Source organism: Xyrauchen texanus, chromosome 33 (assembly GCF_025860055.1).
Source record: "Xyrauchen texanus isolate HMW12.3.18 chromosome 33, RBS_HiC_50CHRs, whole genome shotgun sequence".
Classification (NCBI taxonomy): Eukaryota; Metazoa; Chordata; class Actinopteri; order Cypriniformes; family Catostomidae; genus Xyrauchen; species Xyrauchen texanus.
This window is the reverse complement of record NC_068308.1, coordinates 23,228,176-23,248,697: the sequence shown is the minus strand read 5'-3', so window position 1 is coordinate 23,248,697 and position 20,522 is coordinate 23,228,176. Positions and strand designations below refer to the sequence as shown.

Sequence of the window (20,522 nt, the reverse complement as noted above, 5' to 3'; positions counted from 1 at the left end):
ACACCAATTTTTCTTCGAATTACACAGAAATGATGCCACAAATATAAATCACACGAATCTGGTCTTTGGCACAATTACTTTTATTGTAACTATAAATTATTCAACAGGTTTACATGTTTACATATGACATTAAAAATTACCTAATCAGGGATTATGAAAAAAGTGACAGAAACATTTGTATTACTTTATAAGTTATATACAAATTCGTTTTCTAATGTTTTCATGTTGTAAAAAGTTAGAGAAGTATCTGAGGCAATGTTAATTTGAATATACGAAAAAGCTTAAACATAGACTTATCATAATTGTTAATAGCAGAGACAAACTGAAATAATTGTTAACTTACTAAAAAGAAAAATATTAAATATGTCAGTTTTAAGGCAGCTTTGAGAATTATTTTGCCTGAGAATTCAGTGATGTGTTATCAAACTGGTACCTACAGGGAATTCTCCTCAAAAGTAGTAGTGTGTAGCAACACTGATTCTTCAATATTCACATTTTATATATTAGGATTTCAATATATGCATACAGAGAAGAACCCTGAGTTTCAGCTGTAGGCATTAAAGTACACACATTCTGTGTCTCAGTAGCTGGTGGAAAAGAACTTCAACTATGGCTCAGTGAAATTCTCTTAGCACCATAGAGGGTTTTAATATGTAGAGAATAATCATTGACCTGTTTCACTGTAAGGAAACACAGAGTAGGAGCAGGGAAATGTGGATTACTATGCACTTTTGGTAAGAGCCAGGAACTCCTCCCGAGCCTTTGGGTCCTCTCTGAACACACCCAGCATGGCACTAGTCACAGTACGGCTGTTCATCTTCTGTACTCCACGCATGACCATGCACATGTGACTACAACAACAACACACATCCATTCAAGTCACAATTAACAGTTGATATACATATTTTCATGCTCATCATTGTATGAAGAACACATTAAAGAAAGCATTGTGCTGAAACATCTACCTTTGTTGGCCTGGCTTTTAACTCACTTTGCAATTTTTATTTTTGAAAGATTTCTTGCTAGACCTTTTTCGGTCTGTTTTGCAATTCAGTGTGCGGTTAGCAACTTTTGATTTATGAAGAATTAATCAGCCATGACAGGCACTTAAAACAGATACTGAATGGGTGAACTATAAGCTTTGAATCCATGAAATTTAATTGCAATGCTTTGTATCAATTAAATGTTAGTGATTATGAGAGATTTTTAGGTTATGTATTACTGTTACAAAGAATCTAATGTTACAGGGGCCTGGGTAACAGTGAGTATTGATGCTGACTACCACCCCTGGAGTCGTGAGTTCGAATCCAGGGTGTGCCAAGAAAACTCCAGCCAGGTCTCCTAAGCAAACAAATTGGCCCAGTTGCTAGGGAGGGTAGAGTCACATGGGGTAACCTCCTCGTGGTTCTCACTCTCAATGGGGCGCGTGGTAAGTTGTGCGTGTATCGTGGAGAGTAGCATGAGCCTCCACATGCTGTGAGTCTCCAAAGTGTCATGCACAGCAAGCCACGTGATAAAATGCACGGATTGACTGTCTCAGAGGCAAAGGCAACTGAGATTTGTCCTCCGCCACCCCGAATGAGGAGAGTAACCGCGCCACCGTGAGGACCTAGTAAATAGTGCAAATTGGGCATTCCAAAAATTATATAAGAAAATGTTACATAACTTTAAATAACCTAGTGTCATAATCACTAGGTTATTAATTAATTGATAAATAATGTTTTGTAAAGGGAAGTTTTGTATTTCAAATACTTACGCTGCCTCAATGACAACTGCTACACCGACAGGCTGCAAAGCCTCAGAGATTGCCATAGCTATTTGCTTTGTTAGACGCTCTTGCACTGTAAATAGGAAAACCAAAAAGTAAAAAAACTGAGCAAGCAACTAATGTTGTTTAAAAGTGCACATAAAATTGCACTGTCTGCAAGTGCATCCCTAATGTCACTATATATTGCATGGATAAGCATAGATTCAATAGAATGTGTGAGATGAGATCACATTTAATGTCTTGAAGTTCAGAGGTGGAATTGCACAGACTATGCTAACACTGAAAACTACTATATACAGTAGTTATCTAAATGTGTAGACAACAAGATACACTAAATGTGATGGAGAGTAGTTACCTTGAAGTCTGCGACTGTAGATTTCAACAATTCTAAAAAGGGAACAATATGCACATGGCACAAAGTTAAAACAACTCACCAAAAATGCTGCACTAATCAAACAGCCAATGGACCCTTTTCACACTTCCGGGTTTTGGATCATGCAAGTAAACTATTGCAGGGAAAACTTCGATAGTGGTGAATGGGAGTGAAGAAAAAATGTAGAGCGATGGATTACGACCGTCAAAAGAGAGAAGATGGCAAATTTACGGTTACTCTCTGAGCAGCTGTAGAAATCTCACTGCACCTTTGGGAACTTTTCTTTTTTTTTTTTTTACTATTTCCAGGGTAATATGATACAAAGTATTATGTTAGACATGTACATTAAATAATTTAAAACTAGCAAATATACAAAAGTTTGCTAGATTTACGCAGCTAAATAAAGGTGGAAACGAGTCATCACTGTCTGTGAAAAGGGGTCCATTATTGGATAGTTATTTGCTTTATACCAAAATATGACAATATCAGCAGAATATGAAGGTTTCTTTATTTGTGCTTTGGTTTCTCTGTGTACTGATGATCAATACACACCCTTTTGCCCTTAAACATCATGCAGTGAACTTGATAGTCTCCCTCTCTCTCTCTAAGCACTACTTGTGTTTTTTTTCTTCTAAAAATGAATCTATAAAGATACATAACTGTAATGTAATTGTTACTGTTTTAGACAGTTTTCTACATAGTGAAGTAACTCAGATATACAGTAAATGCAGTGGATGAAATGCATCTCATGAAGTCTGGGTTGTTTTATTCAGCCAAAGGAAGCACCAGGCTCATTATAGTTAGTGAGGCTAGCAATGGTAATGGTTCCCACAACCACTCCACAGTGGATAGGGGAGTTGAGGGGGATTTCCTCAGCGCCAAAAGTCAGCTAGTCTGGCTTTTTTCAGATGGGACAGGATACTGTGCCAGGCTTTGGATCTAAGCCTCAAGTGAATGGGCTATGATAACAGAAGAACTCAACCACTTGTAACTAATACATGCCCTTTTTCTAACTCACTCTAATGTGAGAACAATCCCTTTTACCATTCATCGAAGACTGGCACTCTGAATTCTCTATGTTTGTGTGCATGATGCATACTCACCTTGCAAGCTTACTGAGGCCAACCACCTTTTTACTTGGCAGATATCCTATGTGAACCTAAGGATTAGATGGACATAAAATAATTTTATCAATTTATTTCCCAAGCACTGCAAACCATTGGAAAGAAACCATTAACCTCACAGTACTGAACTCTCCTCCCAATTTATGGGTCAATGATCACAGTAAAGATTACGTTTTTATTCAATAGCTACTGATACTTTCAGCACACACATTCTGAGACATACCTTGCCAAAAAATGGTACTAAATGATGTTCACAAAGAGAAAACATGTCAATATCTTTCACAATAACCAGCTCCTCGTGGTCCTCGTCAAAGATGGCATCATTAAGGATATCTGTGGAGACAAAAATATATTTTTAACACATAAAATAGATGCCATAATAATAATAATGACTACTGTACTGGAAAGAGCATTCTCGTTCTAGCATCTACCAGGCATGCATTGTGTGTAGATTACTAAAGGGGCACATATGGAATAGTTGAAATTGCTTTGTGGAAAAACTTTCAAAACAATAGGCATTAAAACCCCTTTCATAAATCAGCTCAGTTCAGGAGAGAGGCAAGTACTTAGGAACTAAAAGGGGATTAGTTTAAGTAGCCCCTCACACCAGCCAGATTAATGAATTTGGTGCTTTCAGCATTGAGCAATTCCAGAATGTTATAATGACGTTTAGGTAAAGTATGTAACCCCTCATTAACAGTAGAATACTCTAGTAGCGCAGAAGCTGACGCGCTCAGACGCACCACTGCGTAAAAAGCGTAGTCTGAAAAAATCACTTACCGCAGATTGTTTCATGGTACCCTTTGGTCAGGAACTGCATGGCCTTGGCTGCACGGAGTGGGGTTTTGAGGAGCCCCTGTCGGTCAGTGTTTTCTCCGAGTCCTCGCAATATGGTTGTGTACGCCGCCTCCAGCGCAGGTAACCGCGACTCATCCTCCTCCTCTTTGCGGGATGTCTCGTTTTTGTGCTGGACAGCGACTTTCTTCGCCTCGACTGACATCTCGCTAAAGCCGTTTCGGCAGAGATACTCTGTGACAATTTTGCCATTGCAACAACCGTTCAAATCTGCCGCATTTTGGTATTCCATTGAATATTCTAGAATTGCTGATTTAAAAGAGAATAAAGTAGTTTTATAGTCTTTTACAGACCAAATAAAATTAAGTGAACTATATGTTTAAATACAACCACAAGTGTTCTCCGTTTGTGCTATTCTTGCCTGAGTCTCAACTATCTCTCGCAGTCTGCGTGGCACTTATAGTACCTCTCCACTATCACTGTGTCCAATTGAGCACGTCAGCGACCACGCGCTCTATTATCTTGTAGGCTACATATGTCACACCCATTTTTATGGTGTAATTGAACAATGCGTAACTGTCATGCAAACGGCGCTAACCGATTCGTGATTTGCTAGTCTGAATGTGAAGACACAGCGGTGAGTGTCAAACTTCTGAGCATATGACCTCACGTGCTCACACATAAGCTAGATCCCCAAAAGCTGCATTAGAAATGCAAAATTATTTAAAGATTTAAATTATGCATCATTGTTTTTATTATTATTATTATACACACAAAAGGCACATATTTCAATTAGATCGTCCATATCAATTATAGTTTTAAAGGTCATAATCTATTCTTGTAGAAATCATATGACTGAACATCCATCCATCCATCCATCGTCAACCGCTTATCCTGTGTACACATAAAAAATAAATTAATTTCTCACATCAGCATATCCAAGACTGATCTGTGTGACGCAACTCCACTTCCCCAACCCCAAACAAAGTTGCCTTCTCTGGTTGAGAATTTTTCCTAGACATTTTGTGAACATCAGGCATAATGATTAAGTGCAATTTGTTTATATCGGGTTATGACAGCATAAAGCTGTTGAATTTATCAAACAGCTTTGATATTATATTATTTGATATTATTATTATTTTCTCTCATGCAAATCTTATGTGTGATTATTGTGTTTTGTATTGTGGTGAGATGCCTAATGAAAATTTCCATGTCAGTGGACAATAAAGTATAATGTATATAACTTTTATTTAATGCAAAATCAAGAAATCAGTGAGTGAACAATGGATTAGTTATACGCCGATCAGCCTCAAAATTAAAACCACCTGCCTAATATTGTGTAGGTTCCCCTCATGCCACCAAAACTTTGCCAAACTTCATCTCAGAATAGCCTTCTGAAATTATATTCTTCTCACCTCAATTGTACAGAGCAGTTATCTGAGTTACCGTAGGCGGCTGTGGCTCAGGTGGTAGAGGGGGTTGGCCACTGATTGCAGGCTTGGCGGTTCGATTCCCAGCCCACATGACTCCACATGCTGAAGTGTCCTTGCTCTGCCATCATTGGTGTGTGTGTGTGTGTGTGTGTGTGTGTGTGTGTGTGTGTGTGTGTGTGTGTGTGTGTGTGTGTGTGTGTGTGTGTGTGTGTGTGTGTGTGTGTGTGTGTGTGTGTGTGTGTGTGTGTGTGTGTGTGTGTGTGAGCATGTATTTATCACTTTGTGGGGACCAAATGTCCCCATAAGGATAGTAAAACCCGAAATTTTTGACCTTGTGGGGACATTTTGTCGGTCCCCATGAGGAAAACAACTTATAAATCATACTAAATTATGTTTTTGAAAAGGTAAAAATGCAGAAAGTTTTCTGTGAGGGTTAGGTTTAGGGGTAGAGTTAGGTTTAGGGGATAGAATATAAAGTTTGTACAGTATAAAAACCATTATGTCTATGGAAAGTCCCCATAAAACATGGAAACACAACATGTGTGTGTGTGTGTGTGTGTGTGTGTGTGTGTGTGTGTGTGTGTGTGTGTGTGTGTGTTTGTGAATGGATGAATGAGTCAGTGTAAAGCGCTTTGAATACCGTTAAGGTTAAAAAAGCGCTATATAAGTGCAGACCATTTACTGTAGACTTTGAGGGTTTGAAACAGTCTGGCCATTCTCTGTTGACCTCTCGTCAACATGGACTTTCCGTCCACACAACTCCCGCTCACTGGATGTTTTTTGTTTTTGGCACCATTCAGAGTAAATTCTAGAGACTGTTGTGTGTGAAAAGAGATCAGCGATAAGTTACAGAAATACTCAAACTAGCCCATCTGGCACCAACAATAATGCCACGGTCCAAATCACTGAGATACATTTTTTTCCCCATTCTGATGGTTGATGTGAACATTAACTAAAGCTCCTGACACATATCTGCATGATGTTATGCACTGCACTGCTACCACACATTTGGCCGATTAGATAATTGCATGGATGATTGTTGGTGCCAGACGGGCTGGTTTGAGTATTTCTGTAACTGTTGATCTTCTGGGACTTTCACACACAACAGTCCCTAGAATTTACTATGAATGGTGCTAAAAACAAAAAACGGCAGTTCTGCAGATGGAAACACCTTGTTGATGAGAGGTCAACAGAGAATGGCTAGACTGGTTTGAACTGGAAAATTCTACGGTAACGCAGATAACCACTCTGTACAATTGTGGTGAGAACACAGAATAAAGCTATTCTGAGATACGGGTTTGCACTGTTTTGGCAGCACAAGGGGGACCTACACAATATTAGGCAGGTGGTTTTAATATTGTTGCAGAATGGCGTCTATTGTATAACAAAGGCCAGAAAGAAACATTTAAATATATTATAATTACACTTAATATGATAATATTAAATTACTTTAATAATTATAATTGTATATATAATATTTGTATTTTATTATGTGTTTGAACAATGAAGGAATTATATGGATGAATATGGATGATTTAAAACAGTGTTCCAGCACATTTGTTTACTTAAATCCCTCTCCCCATACAGTACAAAAGGCCACAGAAACCAAGATCATAACCAAAATGGGATTACTCCTTTATGCAATGTACAAAAATAAACCAGCACACCAGCTCCATTGCATCAATATATTTGTGATGATGCTCCAAGGGTCCTTGTAATGCTGGCCTTTGAAATGTGAAATGCAGGGATGACTGACACACACTTATTTTCCTTAGAATTCGAACACAACTTATATCACAGTGGAATATTCAATAGATGAACATGAATAAAGTGTGTGATGTGTGAGCTCGACAGGTGTGACTGTGTTAAGGCGTACTGTGTGCCCGGCTTATTGTAGACATGCTCTGACATTGTAGGAGGGTTATGGCGTTCTGCTTTTAACAGATCTGATGTCATCAGTAGATGACAATATCAGGATATCAGAGCACATCATAAATCACAGTACCCATGCAAGCAGATCAAATAAGCCATGTTACCTTGGAGACCAGGCGAACAAATTGCTTGCCCCTCGGGCTGTGCAGAATGACCTACTGTATGTGCATGAAGAGAGCTAGAGTTCTAATTGTCAAAAAAAAAAAAAAGTCCTGCATGTTTATTTGATTGACACAGTACATAGAAAGGTTGCTTCTCTCCATATTGTAAGATTTTGCCACATTCATTATTTAACAGCTATATAATATGTATTCTTGTGCAGCCTATGCACTGCTTCAGTATAGTTCCTATTTTTAAATTACAATCATGAGTTTAGTTGCTTGAAAAAATAGATATAGGGGATACCAGGGGTTTTTGTCACAAGGGCTATATATAATGTTTTTTTCTCAGGATTTGAGTCACCCTGAAGTCCATTTGCACCATATAATCATTTCCTCTAGCAGTGGTTTTTGTTGTACATTTTTGTTGTACATCAAACACCTATTTCTCCAAACTAAAATTCCAATATCATCATCATTTTATTTGTAATAAATTGGGTAGACAAGTGAACATAATAAACCACACTGACATAAAAGCCAGGGTCAACTATTTTAATATGGTAGATTTTAAGTGAGAAGTTAAATTGTGTTCTCTTGGACGAGGTTATTTTTCATAAATGTAAGTTTGGGGCAGGTTGTCAAATTTTTTATCATGGCAAGATGTTTCTGAATGCTGTATTTAATTACAATTTATGCCCCGATTTTAGTGTATGTTGTCACAAAAGTGTTCAATTCATTTTATCTACTGGGCGATAACGGTGAAAATGTTCAATAGCTTTTTTAGTGTGTGTGGTCAAGACTTTAATGTACATGTGACTATACAGAAAGTGACTTTAAAAAATAAAGATATACCCAAAGAAATATTCCCTGGAGGAAAATGTGAACACTCAACCTGGTCTCCCCTATATTTTCTGTTTGTACTGATCAAAAGGGGACAACTTAATGACTATAAAAAAAGGAAATAAGAATGCTTAATGTAAATGTTACAAGGCACATGTACAAAGCACTGAAAGACATGTTATCTGTGCAAATCGGTGTGGATAACATCTTTCTACACACAACTTTTACCAGAGCGGATGACAGGAAGAACGAAAGCTGTATCGATCACACTTGAGATACAGTGCATATGAGAGACCATGTGTTCAGAAAGAGACGCTACCCTTTACACAAAAGTGTGCTGGATGGCAATAACTACTATCTGCATGTGACAAATCATAGAAATCAAGAATGAAGACAAATCCAGAAAGTACTAAGTAGAACACATTAAGAATATTAGTGGAAGAATATAATTTAGAAGAGCAAAACATTGGAAAGAAGCAATGAAAACATCTTACAGATTTAGTCCCATGTGATGGCCTTCAACTCTTTCTCCTCCTTTTATGACTTAAAATGTCATGCCTTGTATTTTTTTAATTAGTGTTGAGGTTTTTAACCAGGAAAAACTTCTTAATGTTTAGTGGTATGGTTTAGTTGTTTATTAGGTGCCTGCACAGAGAATGATCAGAAATCAATTCATGCTACATAACTGAAGAGAGCATATGGATTACGTCCAGTGTTGGCAACTTACTCAAATAGTAATTTATTTGTAATAAATTGTACTTTGATTACTTTTTTGGAAAAGCAATAACATTGCGAATTCCTTTACTTTTAAGTTACTTCATAAAACACTTTTCACAGAAAGTTTTTTTTTCTTCTGTTAAACTAATTCAAAGTAAGGTTTATATTAAAGTAAAGCCTTCTTCAGTTTCACAAAAATGCATATAGACATATATATGACTATATGAATGCATATATTATATGTACTATACATTATATTATTTTAGATATATGTGTAACCAAAGTACTATTTACTTAAAAGTAGGGCTTTTGATTTAACGTGTTAATTGAGATTAATTAATAAAAAAAAAACACTTTGAAAAATTAACACAATCTTGTCCCTGGACCGTAATAAGGAATATCTTTATATTTGAGCAATTCAAGCTTGGAGTACTACCTGTTTTCTCCAGGGAGCAGTGAGCGAAACTCTCTGTATAGGCAACACGCAGCTTAAACAGACAGAACAACTTACAGAGGACAGACAACAAGAGATGAGAACATGTTCTTGCGTTCAGACAACTTGATGATGCGAAAATTCGAACGCAGGGATCTTAAGACATGTTTTTCTAAGTTTCAAACTTCGTTTAACTTGACACAGCGACCTAAGATGTTTATGATGCCACACAACCGAGATAGTCCAAAAGTGTCCATCTGACACAGGTGTACAGTGACATGTCCTTAAACAAGCTCTTATAATAAATCTCAGACTGATTGATGAATTCAGCTACTAAATGGATTGCTATGGACTGCAGACCAATGATAGGCTTATGTACAATAATATGAAAATAATCAATATATTGCATTTTAATTATCTGTATAGTTAAAATGCAATATATTGTTTTGTTTTTTTTCTCCATATTATTGTACATAAGCCTATCATTGGTCTAAAGTCCATATCAATCCATTTTGAAACAGAGTTCATCAATCAGTCCAAGATATATATATATATATATATATATATATATATATATATATATATATATATATATATATATATATATATATATATATAATTTAAATATAACTATTTATAATTATTTAATCATTATATATTGAATTATTGAATGATTTTGTATGCGATTAATTCGATTAATTAATTGATATACCATGTAATTAATTAGATTGAAAATGAATCGATTGATAACACTTCTTAAAAGTAATTACCTTAATTGAAAATCAGTAACTGTAATCTGATTACAAGAATTTAATGCATTACTCTACTTTCTGATAAGAAAATAAATCGATTATTTTGATTTTCAGATTACACCCAACACCGATTACTGCCAACCAGAGTGAAAACATATTACTAGACTGTGAAAATAAGCAGCACAAGAGGTGTTCTTTAGCAGGTAAATCCTGTTTTTTTTTTTATAGTTTAATAAAAAAATGTATACCAACTGCAAAAATAATTCAGTGTAAAAACTGTACTTCTCTACTTTAAAGTCTTTAATGCCATTGTAGTATTACCTCCAAATTCCCTGGAACATGCATTTCAGATCTTGTGATTCCTCAAAGTTCATTCACATGAATTCCTAAAGCATACCAAATCATGACTTTTCACATTGATCTCAATCTAAATATCCTTAGAAAATCTTATGGAAACTATTCTTGCTTCTTGGAAGTCTCGAAGTCTTACCACTGAAAGATGTGTGGTGTGGTTACTGAAAATGAAGGTAGCAAAGAGCAGCAGGTCATCTTAAAGGAATAGTTCACCCATAAATGAAAATGTACTGACATATTTCTCACCCTCAGGCCATCCAAGATATATCAGAGTTTCTTTCTTCATCAAAACAGAATTTAAGATTTTTAGGATTACATTTCAGGCCTCCTTAAACAATGCAAGTGAATGTACTAAATTTTTTGACAGTCCAAAATGCATATTGACAATGGTCGTTTGGTGTGTGTGTATCCTGGATGCTTCAACCTTCAGAAACCCCTAAGAAAATGCATGCTGGGAAAAATATAAACTTTTCATCGATTGCCTATACATGATCATGAGCGATTGAAGCCCTGCCTTATTACACTGAACCTGGAAATCAGTACACCACTACATTCTCTCAAATATTGAAATGTGTGCAGTGAACATTTTATCAGAGGATTTTTATGCTGTTTTTCCAGCAAACGCAGGTATGTGTGAAAACTTTGTCATTGTCATGCTCCCTCGGTCTCTGCACCTCCATCAGCGCTCTGCTCCTCATTACCCGATTTCTAATTCACTGCACCTGCACTCAATTCACTCGCTCATCACTGCCTGCATAAATACGTTTGTGAAGCTTCTCTTCTGTGTGATATCACCTGTAGTATTGATCTCACTGTGTAAACCCTGTGAATCTCAGTAAAGCTCTCGCACTTGATTTCACTAACTACAACTTGTGTGGCTTGAATTCGTGACAGTCATATAGCCTATATATTTCTGCTAAAGAAAAAGCACAAGTAGATAACGCAACTGCATTGTTTTGAAATAAATGATGGTTATTTACTGCAGTAATGTTTTATTTATTAGTATTTGGAAATTATTATTTTTATTTTATATTGTTTTGAAATGTTTTGCACTGTTTTGGTTTGTGAACGGTGCTTGGTCTGTGGTCTATGCAAGTTTCTCTTGTAAACAATGACGTGTTTCCTGCCTCTTCCACGTGATGCGTGTGACCTTACCAACGAGCTTACTTCAAACCTCTCATAAGCGCGCATTACAGAGATGTATGGAAGTGAACGTTTGAAGTATTGTTTTGTTTCTAAAAATAATCAATCATTTGGGTTCAGAAGAACTTTGTCGACTGGAGTCGTGTGGATAATTTTGATGCATCCTAAATATACATTTTGGACAGTCAAAAATGCAAGAGTACATTCACTTGCATTGTTTAAAGGAGGAGGCCTGAAATCAGGGCTGGCCTTTAAGGGGCCCTAAGCAGAATTTGATTTGGGGGCCCCTCGGTGCCGCCAATACGATTGACCATTGTCAATGTTTGATTATTCGCACACTATAAATCTAACACCCCTTATACATTTTATTTGCTTACATCATACCAATGTCAGCCTGGCATGTTTTTACCCTTCTATGGTTTTTAATTGTAACATTAGCAAGCCCACAAGAGCGGTCAGGTGTTAATTTGCACTTTAATATTCAAAGTCTTACAGTTCTAAGTGGCATACTTAACGTGATATCCTGAAAAGTAGCAAAAAAAAAAAAAAACAGAAGACAATGCATTTACTGTAAACAAGTTACCCACTTGAATTGCTTTTGGTTAAAAAAAAAAATTTGCAATATGCAGAACAATCAACTGCAAATAAAATAACTTAAGATAAACAGTATTACCTTAATAATTATAATTAGACATATTAATCTCAGGACATTCTACAGGAAACTGAGCAAATACAAAGGCTGCTGTGCTATTAACTTACCTGCCACATCCACTGAGGTTGAAACAGACATGGAAGGAACAATAGGATCAGTGGATGCAGGAGCTGGTAAGTGCTCCTCACCTGCAGAGGATGGACCTGATGAAAGGTGAAAATAATAATAATTATAATATAATTACAAATAATAAAATCTAGCTATGTTAGATGTCATATTAGAAGGTAATGCAACTGTCTTGTCAAAAAAAAAAAAAAAAAAGATCTCACAAAAGGCATGGTTTATCCATATAAATATATTGATCTGGGATGTTGAAAACTCACCTGATGTATCATCATCAGCTGTAGCACTGGCACTTGGGGCAGGTGGCATTGGTTGTGCCCCACCTCCATAATATTTCCACAGTGCTCCTTGGGAAGTTTCATAAGAGTGAATAGTTGACGGAATAGAATGTTATTTTAACAACATAAATTATTATACACAGCAGCAAGCACACCTAAAACAACTCTTAATCTATAACTAGCTAACTGAGGCATAATAATACTGGAATATAATAGCAAAGACGCCAAAATGGTAGGCTAAATTAAATAATGTTATGCTGTTATCAGTGCCAAGTTTATGGAACAGAAGCTTGTTTGTATTTCAAAAATATATACACAGGAACAAGTTATTTTTTACACAGGAGACAAAAACTTTAAACCAAAACAAGCTTAGTAATATGTTGTATTATAATATATTAAGATGTCAAAGCCATTTACGGATGTTTAATAAAACAAAAAGATATGCTAGCTAGGTTATGTTATGTTAACTAACTAGCCAGCTAACGTTAGCTCGCAACATAGCCTAGCTATTTAACATACCTTTATCTTGCTGTTTTTTCTCTTCCTCGGGTTTCTCCTTTTCCTTTTCTCTGCACCAGAGGGATATGTCCTTTTTTGTGTCATGGCTGTTTTGCTGCAACGCTGCTGCCTCTTCCATCAACTAACTGTCTGACTGTGCTTGCATCCTGCAGCCCGTTAACATAATATTGTGTTTAATATTGCGTTTTTGTATAATTACCATTGTCCATTACATAATATATCGCAAAAAAATAAATAAAATAAATACAAAATAAAACAATCAAGCTGTCATTTCATGTGCTCTTGGGGCCCCCTGGTGGCCACGGGGGCCAAAAGAGCCTTGGGCCGGCTCTGCCTGAAATGAAATCCTAAAAATCTTAAATTCTGTTTTGATGAAGAAAGAAACTCTCGGATGGCCTGAGCGTGAGTATATATACATATATTTAAATAAAAAAAAAAAAAAAAATAAAAAAATTATATATAAAAATGTACAGATACATTGAAGAGATGTCTTCTTATTTTCATTTGTGTTTGCGGAATTAAAAAGAAAGGAACTTTAATGTTTTGTACCAACTGAATCACTAAAGGGCAGCATATCTTACAAAACATGTTTAAAACAACTGACGTGGGGAGGGGTACGGCGTGACACATTATTATTACTATCTTAAGCTGTATTAATGTGATTTTATTTATTTTTTATTACTCCATGTACAGCACTTTGGTACCCAGTGTGGTTTTTGAAAGTGCTTTATAAATAAAATTTAGTTGAGTTGAGTTGAGAATTACTAATATTTGTATTATTATTGAATTAAAAAAATACAAAACATTTCAACAAGTTTTCAGACATTTGACACAAACCGTTCAAATACAAATTAAAACAAAACAGAAAATAAATAAAAACAAACATTGTTTTTTGAAAATGATAGATTCTAAATAAATTGCAAGGGCTGTTTGGAAATGAACAAAGTTGGGTTTTAAATCACTCCACTTACTCTGATGAATATAACATTTTCCTAATAAAAAAAAAAACCAATAACATACACTTCTTTTTGAAATGTCATATTCATTTGTGTGAAGTAAAACTGTTGATTGTTTTAGGGCCAAGTGAAATGTGGATACCTCTTTAGTTTTATTCATTACACAGTAACAATTAACAACTCCCCACCTATTTTCCCAAACAAAAGAGGGAAACATATTTATTTATCCATACAAATTTCGATGGAGGGGTAGAAATATTATCAAAGAGAGATCTAATCATCTGATTACTGCATTAATCATTAATTACATCAATCTTATCCAAAAACAAATATTTAGAAATTAAATGAAAAACAAAATATCAAATTAAAATTAAATAATAAAAAATGTATACCACCAAGTTGCTCAAACAAATGGTTAGGGAAAATATTCCTCATAGAGAAACAATTTTTTATACAATTCTTTAGCCAATTTATCTTAAAAGTGTCATTCGAAGTTTGAAATACAAAATATTCAAACCACCCTGATCATGTGGATTGCATATTTTAAGTAATGAGGTTTGTTTATTGAATTTGTCAAACTCTTTATTAAATGACTTGGGTACAAAGGGAGCCTGGGAGATATATGCAGACCTCAACAAACCTTCAGATTTAGACCGTAAAACACAACCATAAATGGACAAATCTCTCTTTATTCAAGAATTAAACTCTTTTAGTACTGGGATCAAAGTAAAGAGAGGCATGAGATGTTTCATCTTTACAAAGTTTTGCACCAAGTATTTGGCATCCTCCTTAACAGGGATCCTTCAATTTAATTGAAGTTAACACTCTTAAGTGGAAATAACTTTCATTTGCTAATATTTAGTTTGATACCAGATACCTCTGAAAAATGACTTATGGTACAAATTGGGCAGCCCTGTCTAATGCCCCTAGAAATAAAAAAATCTACCAGAAGTCCCATGAATCATTTTAACAGAGCTGCTATACTCTGTGTACAGGGTTGTTATTGCTTCTCTAAAAAAACCTTCCAAATTGTGGCAAATCAGGTTTACAGTGTGGAGAGGATGAAGCAGGGACCGGGTGAACAATCCATGTCAGACATTTAATAAACACTTTTCAGTGTATTACAAAACAAAAACACACACTGCTTTTCAGCTAGCTATGTATAAACATAAACACACTTCACATGTGTCTCTATCTCTCTCGAACTGGATGGAGTGGGAGGAGAGGGGAGAGAAAGAACAAGATAGAGCAAGAAGGGGAGGGAGGGAGAAGAGAGAGAGAGAAAGAGAGAGAGAAGGATCTCGGGGCTTGTCGGCTCCCGAATACGCCGCCTTGTGGTCCTCACCAGCTGGATGGCTGTTTGAATGGCCGGGTGTTGACACTGGACCCACTCCACCATCCCTCTCGGAAGTTGAGTGATAAACTGCTCCAGTACCACCCAGTCGATCACAGCTTCAACATGATGTTGCTCAGCCAGCAACCACCTCCGGCAGGTTTCCCGGATGTGCTGGACGAAGGCAAAAGGGCGGCCGTGCTCAACAATGGTCAGCGACCAGAAGCGTTGACGCTACTGGTCCATCCAACACGTTGCAAGATGGCTGTCCTCAATTCGGCGTACACCAGGAGGTTCTCCATTGGTAACTACTGCGCCACGAGTTTGGCTTCTCCGGACAACAGTGGTATTAACCAGACCACCCACTGGGTGCTCGTCCATCCGCAGGCACCCACTCAGGTCCACTCAAAGAGCTCCAGGATAGCCTCCGGATCATCTTGGGTGCCTATCTTGACCAGTGGAACATGGGGAGGGACGGTCGCGGGGTACGGAGTCGTGGCAGCAGCACTCTCCTGGTGAAGCAAGCTCTGGAGCACCTGCCGGTTCTCCGCTTGGGCTTGGTGAAGCACAATAAACCAGTACTCCTGTTCGGTGCGCAGCTCGAGGAGGACATGATGTTGTGTCTGGTGGATGCTGGCAAGGGTCTTGAAAACATCCTCCTGAGGTGAGGCATCCATGGCGCCATTCTTCCTCCCTTGATTCCCGGGTTTCGGCACCAATGTGGCAAATCAGGTTCTCAACGTGGAAAGAAGGAAGCGAGGACCGGGTGAACAATCCACATCAGGCATATAATAAACACTTTTCAGTGTATTACAAAACAAAAACACACACTACTTTCAACCAGCTACATATAAACATAAAGACACACACGCACGCATGCACGCAGACAGGCTTTGTTTGTGTTTGTGTGTGTGTGTGTGTTTGTGTTTGTGTGTGTGTGTGTGTGTGTGTGTGTGTGTGTGTGTGTGTGTGTGTGTGTGTGTGTGTGTGTGTGTGTGTGTGTGTCTCTCTCTCAAATTGCAGCTCCGGCTCCACTTTATCCCTCTCATGGCTGATTGCAATCATTCTCCCCCAGCCGTCCCTCATCGCTCGGCAACACCCACACAAATTTAAAGTATTTAAGTGTTATGAAAATAAACTTGTGTTCTACTAAATCAAATGCCTTATTAAAATCAATAAACAGGATTAGGTTGTCATCATTAAGAAGGTGGTTATAATCTATAAGATCAACAATAATAAGAATATTGTTGCAAATATGCCTCCAATTCATGAAACCTGACTGAGATTGATCAATAAGGGAATCCAACCCATAAACACTGTTTAAAAAATGTATGGGTCAAGTCAAGTCAATTTTATTTGTATAGCACCTTTCACAACACACATCATTTCAAAGCAGCTTTACAGAAGATCAGCAATTAACAGACGGTAAAACTGTGGCAAGGAACACAAAACTCCATAAGATGTAGATTAATGGAGAAAAATTACCTTGGGAGAAACCAGACTCACTGTGAGAGCCAGTTCCCCTCTGACTAACATCATGAATATAATGTAAATATTACTTACGTATAGTTAAAGTCATGGTTTAAATGATTAAACTAAGTAAGTGTTAAGGGTCAGTGTTTAAACATCGATTGTGTTTGAACTGTAAGATTAATGACCAAAGTCTTTGAAGTCCATCCTGGATTAACTACAGAAGTTCACATAGATGCAATTGTTCTTGTTAATTGGCTGTTGAAGGCTTTTGTTGGCAATAGTTAGTCTATGTATTCAATTTTAAGATCGTAGTCCATCAATAGACCGAGGTGATGCAGGTTGGAGTTGGCACCAGTTCATCCTCTGAAGTCCATCATAATAGACTGAAGTGATGTTTGGCTGGCACCGGCTGCATTTAGTCATCATCACCCATCTAGTGATAGAGTATCCTTATTTGGCTTGGGTATTAAGGTAATTACCCCTGTCTGAGATAGGGAGGTAATATTTGTTTACTTATGGATTCATTAAACATAGATAAAATTAATGAGCAGACACATTAGATGCACTACAACTAAAAACATGAGAACTTCTGCATGAGATGCAGATGTGCTATCATAGCATGTTTCCTTTCAATTATGTTTACAATATTGCCACAAAGATAAGTACTGCAGTGTCATTGATACAATTTGCTCATGTGAATATTGTTGATATGGTCTTTCTAAATCCAAAGTAAATTTCTAAAGTAATGGAGCATATTAACAGCATTTGCTGTGGATTGTAAGAAAAAAAACATTTAGGGTTTTAGAGTTTGCACACTGCACAAATCAACTTCACAGTAGTTGTAAGGCCCAGCAGTTGACACCCATGGCTTACAGGGGGATTTTATAGAACAGTCTGCATTTTGTCACACAACGTGCACCCATGTCACATGACTACTGTAGGTTGCATGGAAAGGAAGACTAGCCCACATTACAGTTATCCCAATATTGTTTAATTTTCTCTCAGCTACCCTCACAAGAGCACAAACACATTCATGACCAGTATATATATAAATACTTTTCTAAATCTTTGTAGGTGCCTCGTCGATATATCTTGTAATAATCATGTAGCTTATGCTAGCCCTAGCTGGAGTTTATTTTTGGGGATGATAAATATGTTAACCGAGTAGAAAAGTACACTTACAAATAAGTTATGTCGCGAGGATGGAAAGATCCGTTGGTAAATACGTGAAACATTTAACAATTATAGAACTATGTAAATGTGTGACATGTTTCTTGCTCTGTTGTGAAGGAGGAAGTGGGAGAAACAGTCCAAAGTAAATCTTTATTTTTAATACTTTTCAGTATCCTCACACTGTTTGCTTTTCAGCATAACACAACTGAGTGCACACATCAAAACGCTGCATGCCTCTCTCTCTCTCTCCCCTCCGGCAGTCTGGACCGCCCTCTTATCCCAGAACAGCCGTTAGAGATAATTTCCCACAAGTGCTAATCCTTACCGTTCTTCTTCTTACGGCCTCACTCTCCACAGATGTTGCTCGGCCACACCCACATCACAACAAAATGTAAAAGGGTTTCAGAAGTAACAAGGCTCTACTGGTCACCTTATTCAGCCCTGCCCCTTTTCTGCGCTCCGCTCTTCCGAATTTTGTCATCTAACTTCCTGTTTGTATTGAAGCTACTGAGAAGATTCGATCTAAACGGATTACGTTTGGGAGTTGATGGTGTGAGTCTACACCACCCCTTTACTATGTGAAAATGCTAGTGAGGTGTTTTTTCTGTCACTCTAAATGTTAGTTTTTTACTTTAGGTAAATTGGACCTTGCAGATCTTGGAGTTGTCTCTTGGAGTTTCATGAACACAGAAGAATAGCAGTACGTTCACAGAGTGAAGGTAGGATCTTTTGTATTTCCCGTTGTTATGACATCCCCTGAACACCTTAGAATACTCATGATAGCTTTTGACAACTCCATATCCTGAAAATCCACTTCGCTATCTAATTACACTTTGACATCAACACCATAGTTATCTATATAGCGACCGCTAGAATGGAAGTTTATAGACAATCATTTTAACATGTATGTACGCTAGTTTCTCTGGCGCATTAGGTGAATAGGTAAAACACGGTGGTTGTTATCAGATCTCTGTTCAAATTCATGTTCAAGTTATTTCCGAAGCAGTGGAGTGTCACTGTGACTGCTTGAGTCTCTATAGTTACATAATCCTCCTAAATAAATATTTTTAAAGAAGAAAACTCTATTTGTAAGTTACGATCAATTCTGACACATTTACTTTTATGTTGACACCATAAACTGTGCACTTGTCTTAATAATTTTTGTTTTGCTGGACCAAATATTTTCCCACTCTGAGCAGCCAGCATCGTCCTGAGGCAATGCTCCATCATTACCCCTGCTGGCTGGAATTCGAGGCAGAAGTAATGCTTCTTTTATACTAGTAATTTAATGTTATATTTATTTAATTTGTTTTATACACACACACACACACACACACACACACACACATGTTGTGTTTCCATGTTTTATGGGGACTTCCCATAGATATGGGGGTAGGGTTTAATATCCCCTAAACCTAACCCTACCCCTAAATCTAACCCTCACAGAAAACTTTCTGCATTTTTACCTTTTCAAAAAACATAATTTAGTATGATTTATAAGCTGTTTTCCTCATGGGGACCGACAAAATGTCCCCACAAGGTCAAAAATTTCGGGTTTTACTATCCTTATGGGGACATTTGGTCCCCACAAAGTGATAAATACACGCTCACACACACAAACACACACTACCAGTCAAAACTTTTGAATCAATTGACTGAAATGTTTCACATGATCATATAAATCTTTTGATCTGAAGGTGTATGCTTAAATGTTTGAAATTTGTTTTGTAGACAAAAATAAAATTGTGCCACCATATAAATTTATTTCATTATAAAACTAAAATGTAATAAAAAAAAAAAAGTTTTTGAAATTGATGACTTGGACTAAATAATAAAGAAAAGCAGCCAATAAGTGCACAACACAGATGTGAACTCCTTCAATACTGTTTAAAAAGCATCCCAGGGTGATGCCTCAAGAAGTTGGTTGAGAAAATGTCAAGTGTACATGCCTGCAAAATCTAGGCAAAGGGTGACTACTTTGAAGATGCTAAAATATAACACAGTTTTTATTTATTTTTGATTAGTTTAGTCACAACATAATTCCCATAGTTCCATTTATCTTATTGCATGGTTTTGATTACTTTACTATTATTATAAAATGTGAAGAAAATAATTATAATACATTTATAAATACATTTTTGACTGGTAGTGTGCATATATATATATATATATATATATATATATATATATATATATATATATATATATATATATATATATATATATATATTAAACTTTATGTGTGTATGTGAA

The 20,522-nt window shown here is 36.7% G+C and overlaps 1 protein-coding gene across 1 annotated transcript; it reads right to left on the bottom strand.

Moving 5' to 3' along the window:
• Nucleotides 1-73: 73 nt before the first annotated feature.
• LOC127627043 (GTP cyclohydrolase 1-like) lies at nucleotides 74-13,535 on the bottom strand. The gene is made up of 9 exons (XM_052103251.1): nucleotides 13,335-13,535; nucleotides 12,798-12,884; nucleotides 12,522-12,617; nucleotides 4,046-4,954; nucleotides 3,489-3,598; nucleotides 3,245-3,300; nucleotides 2,124-2,155; nucleotides 1,757-1,841; nucleotides 74-851 (listed from the first exon to the last, which is right to left on the bottom strand). Exons 4-9 carry the CDS (start codon nucleotides 4,350-4,352, stop codon nucleotides 722-724), a joined length of 720 nt encoding a protein of 239 aa, XP_051959211.1. The 5' UTR covers nucleotides 4,353-4,954; nucleotides 12,522-12,617; nucleotides 12,798-12,884; nucleotides 13,335-13,535; the 3' UTR covers nucleotides 74-721.
• Nucleotides 13,536-20,522: the final 6,987 nt, after the last annotated feature.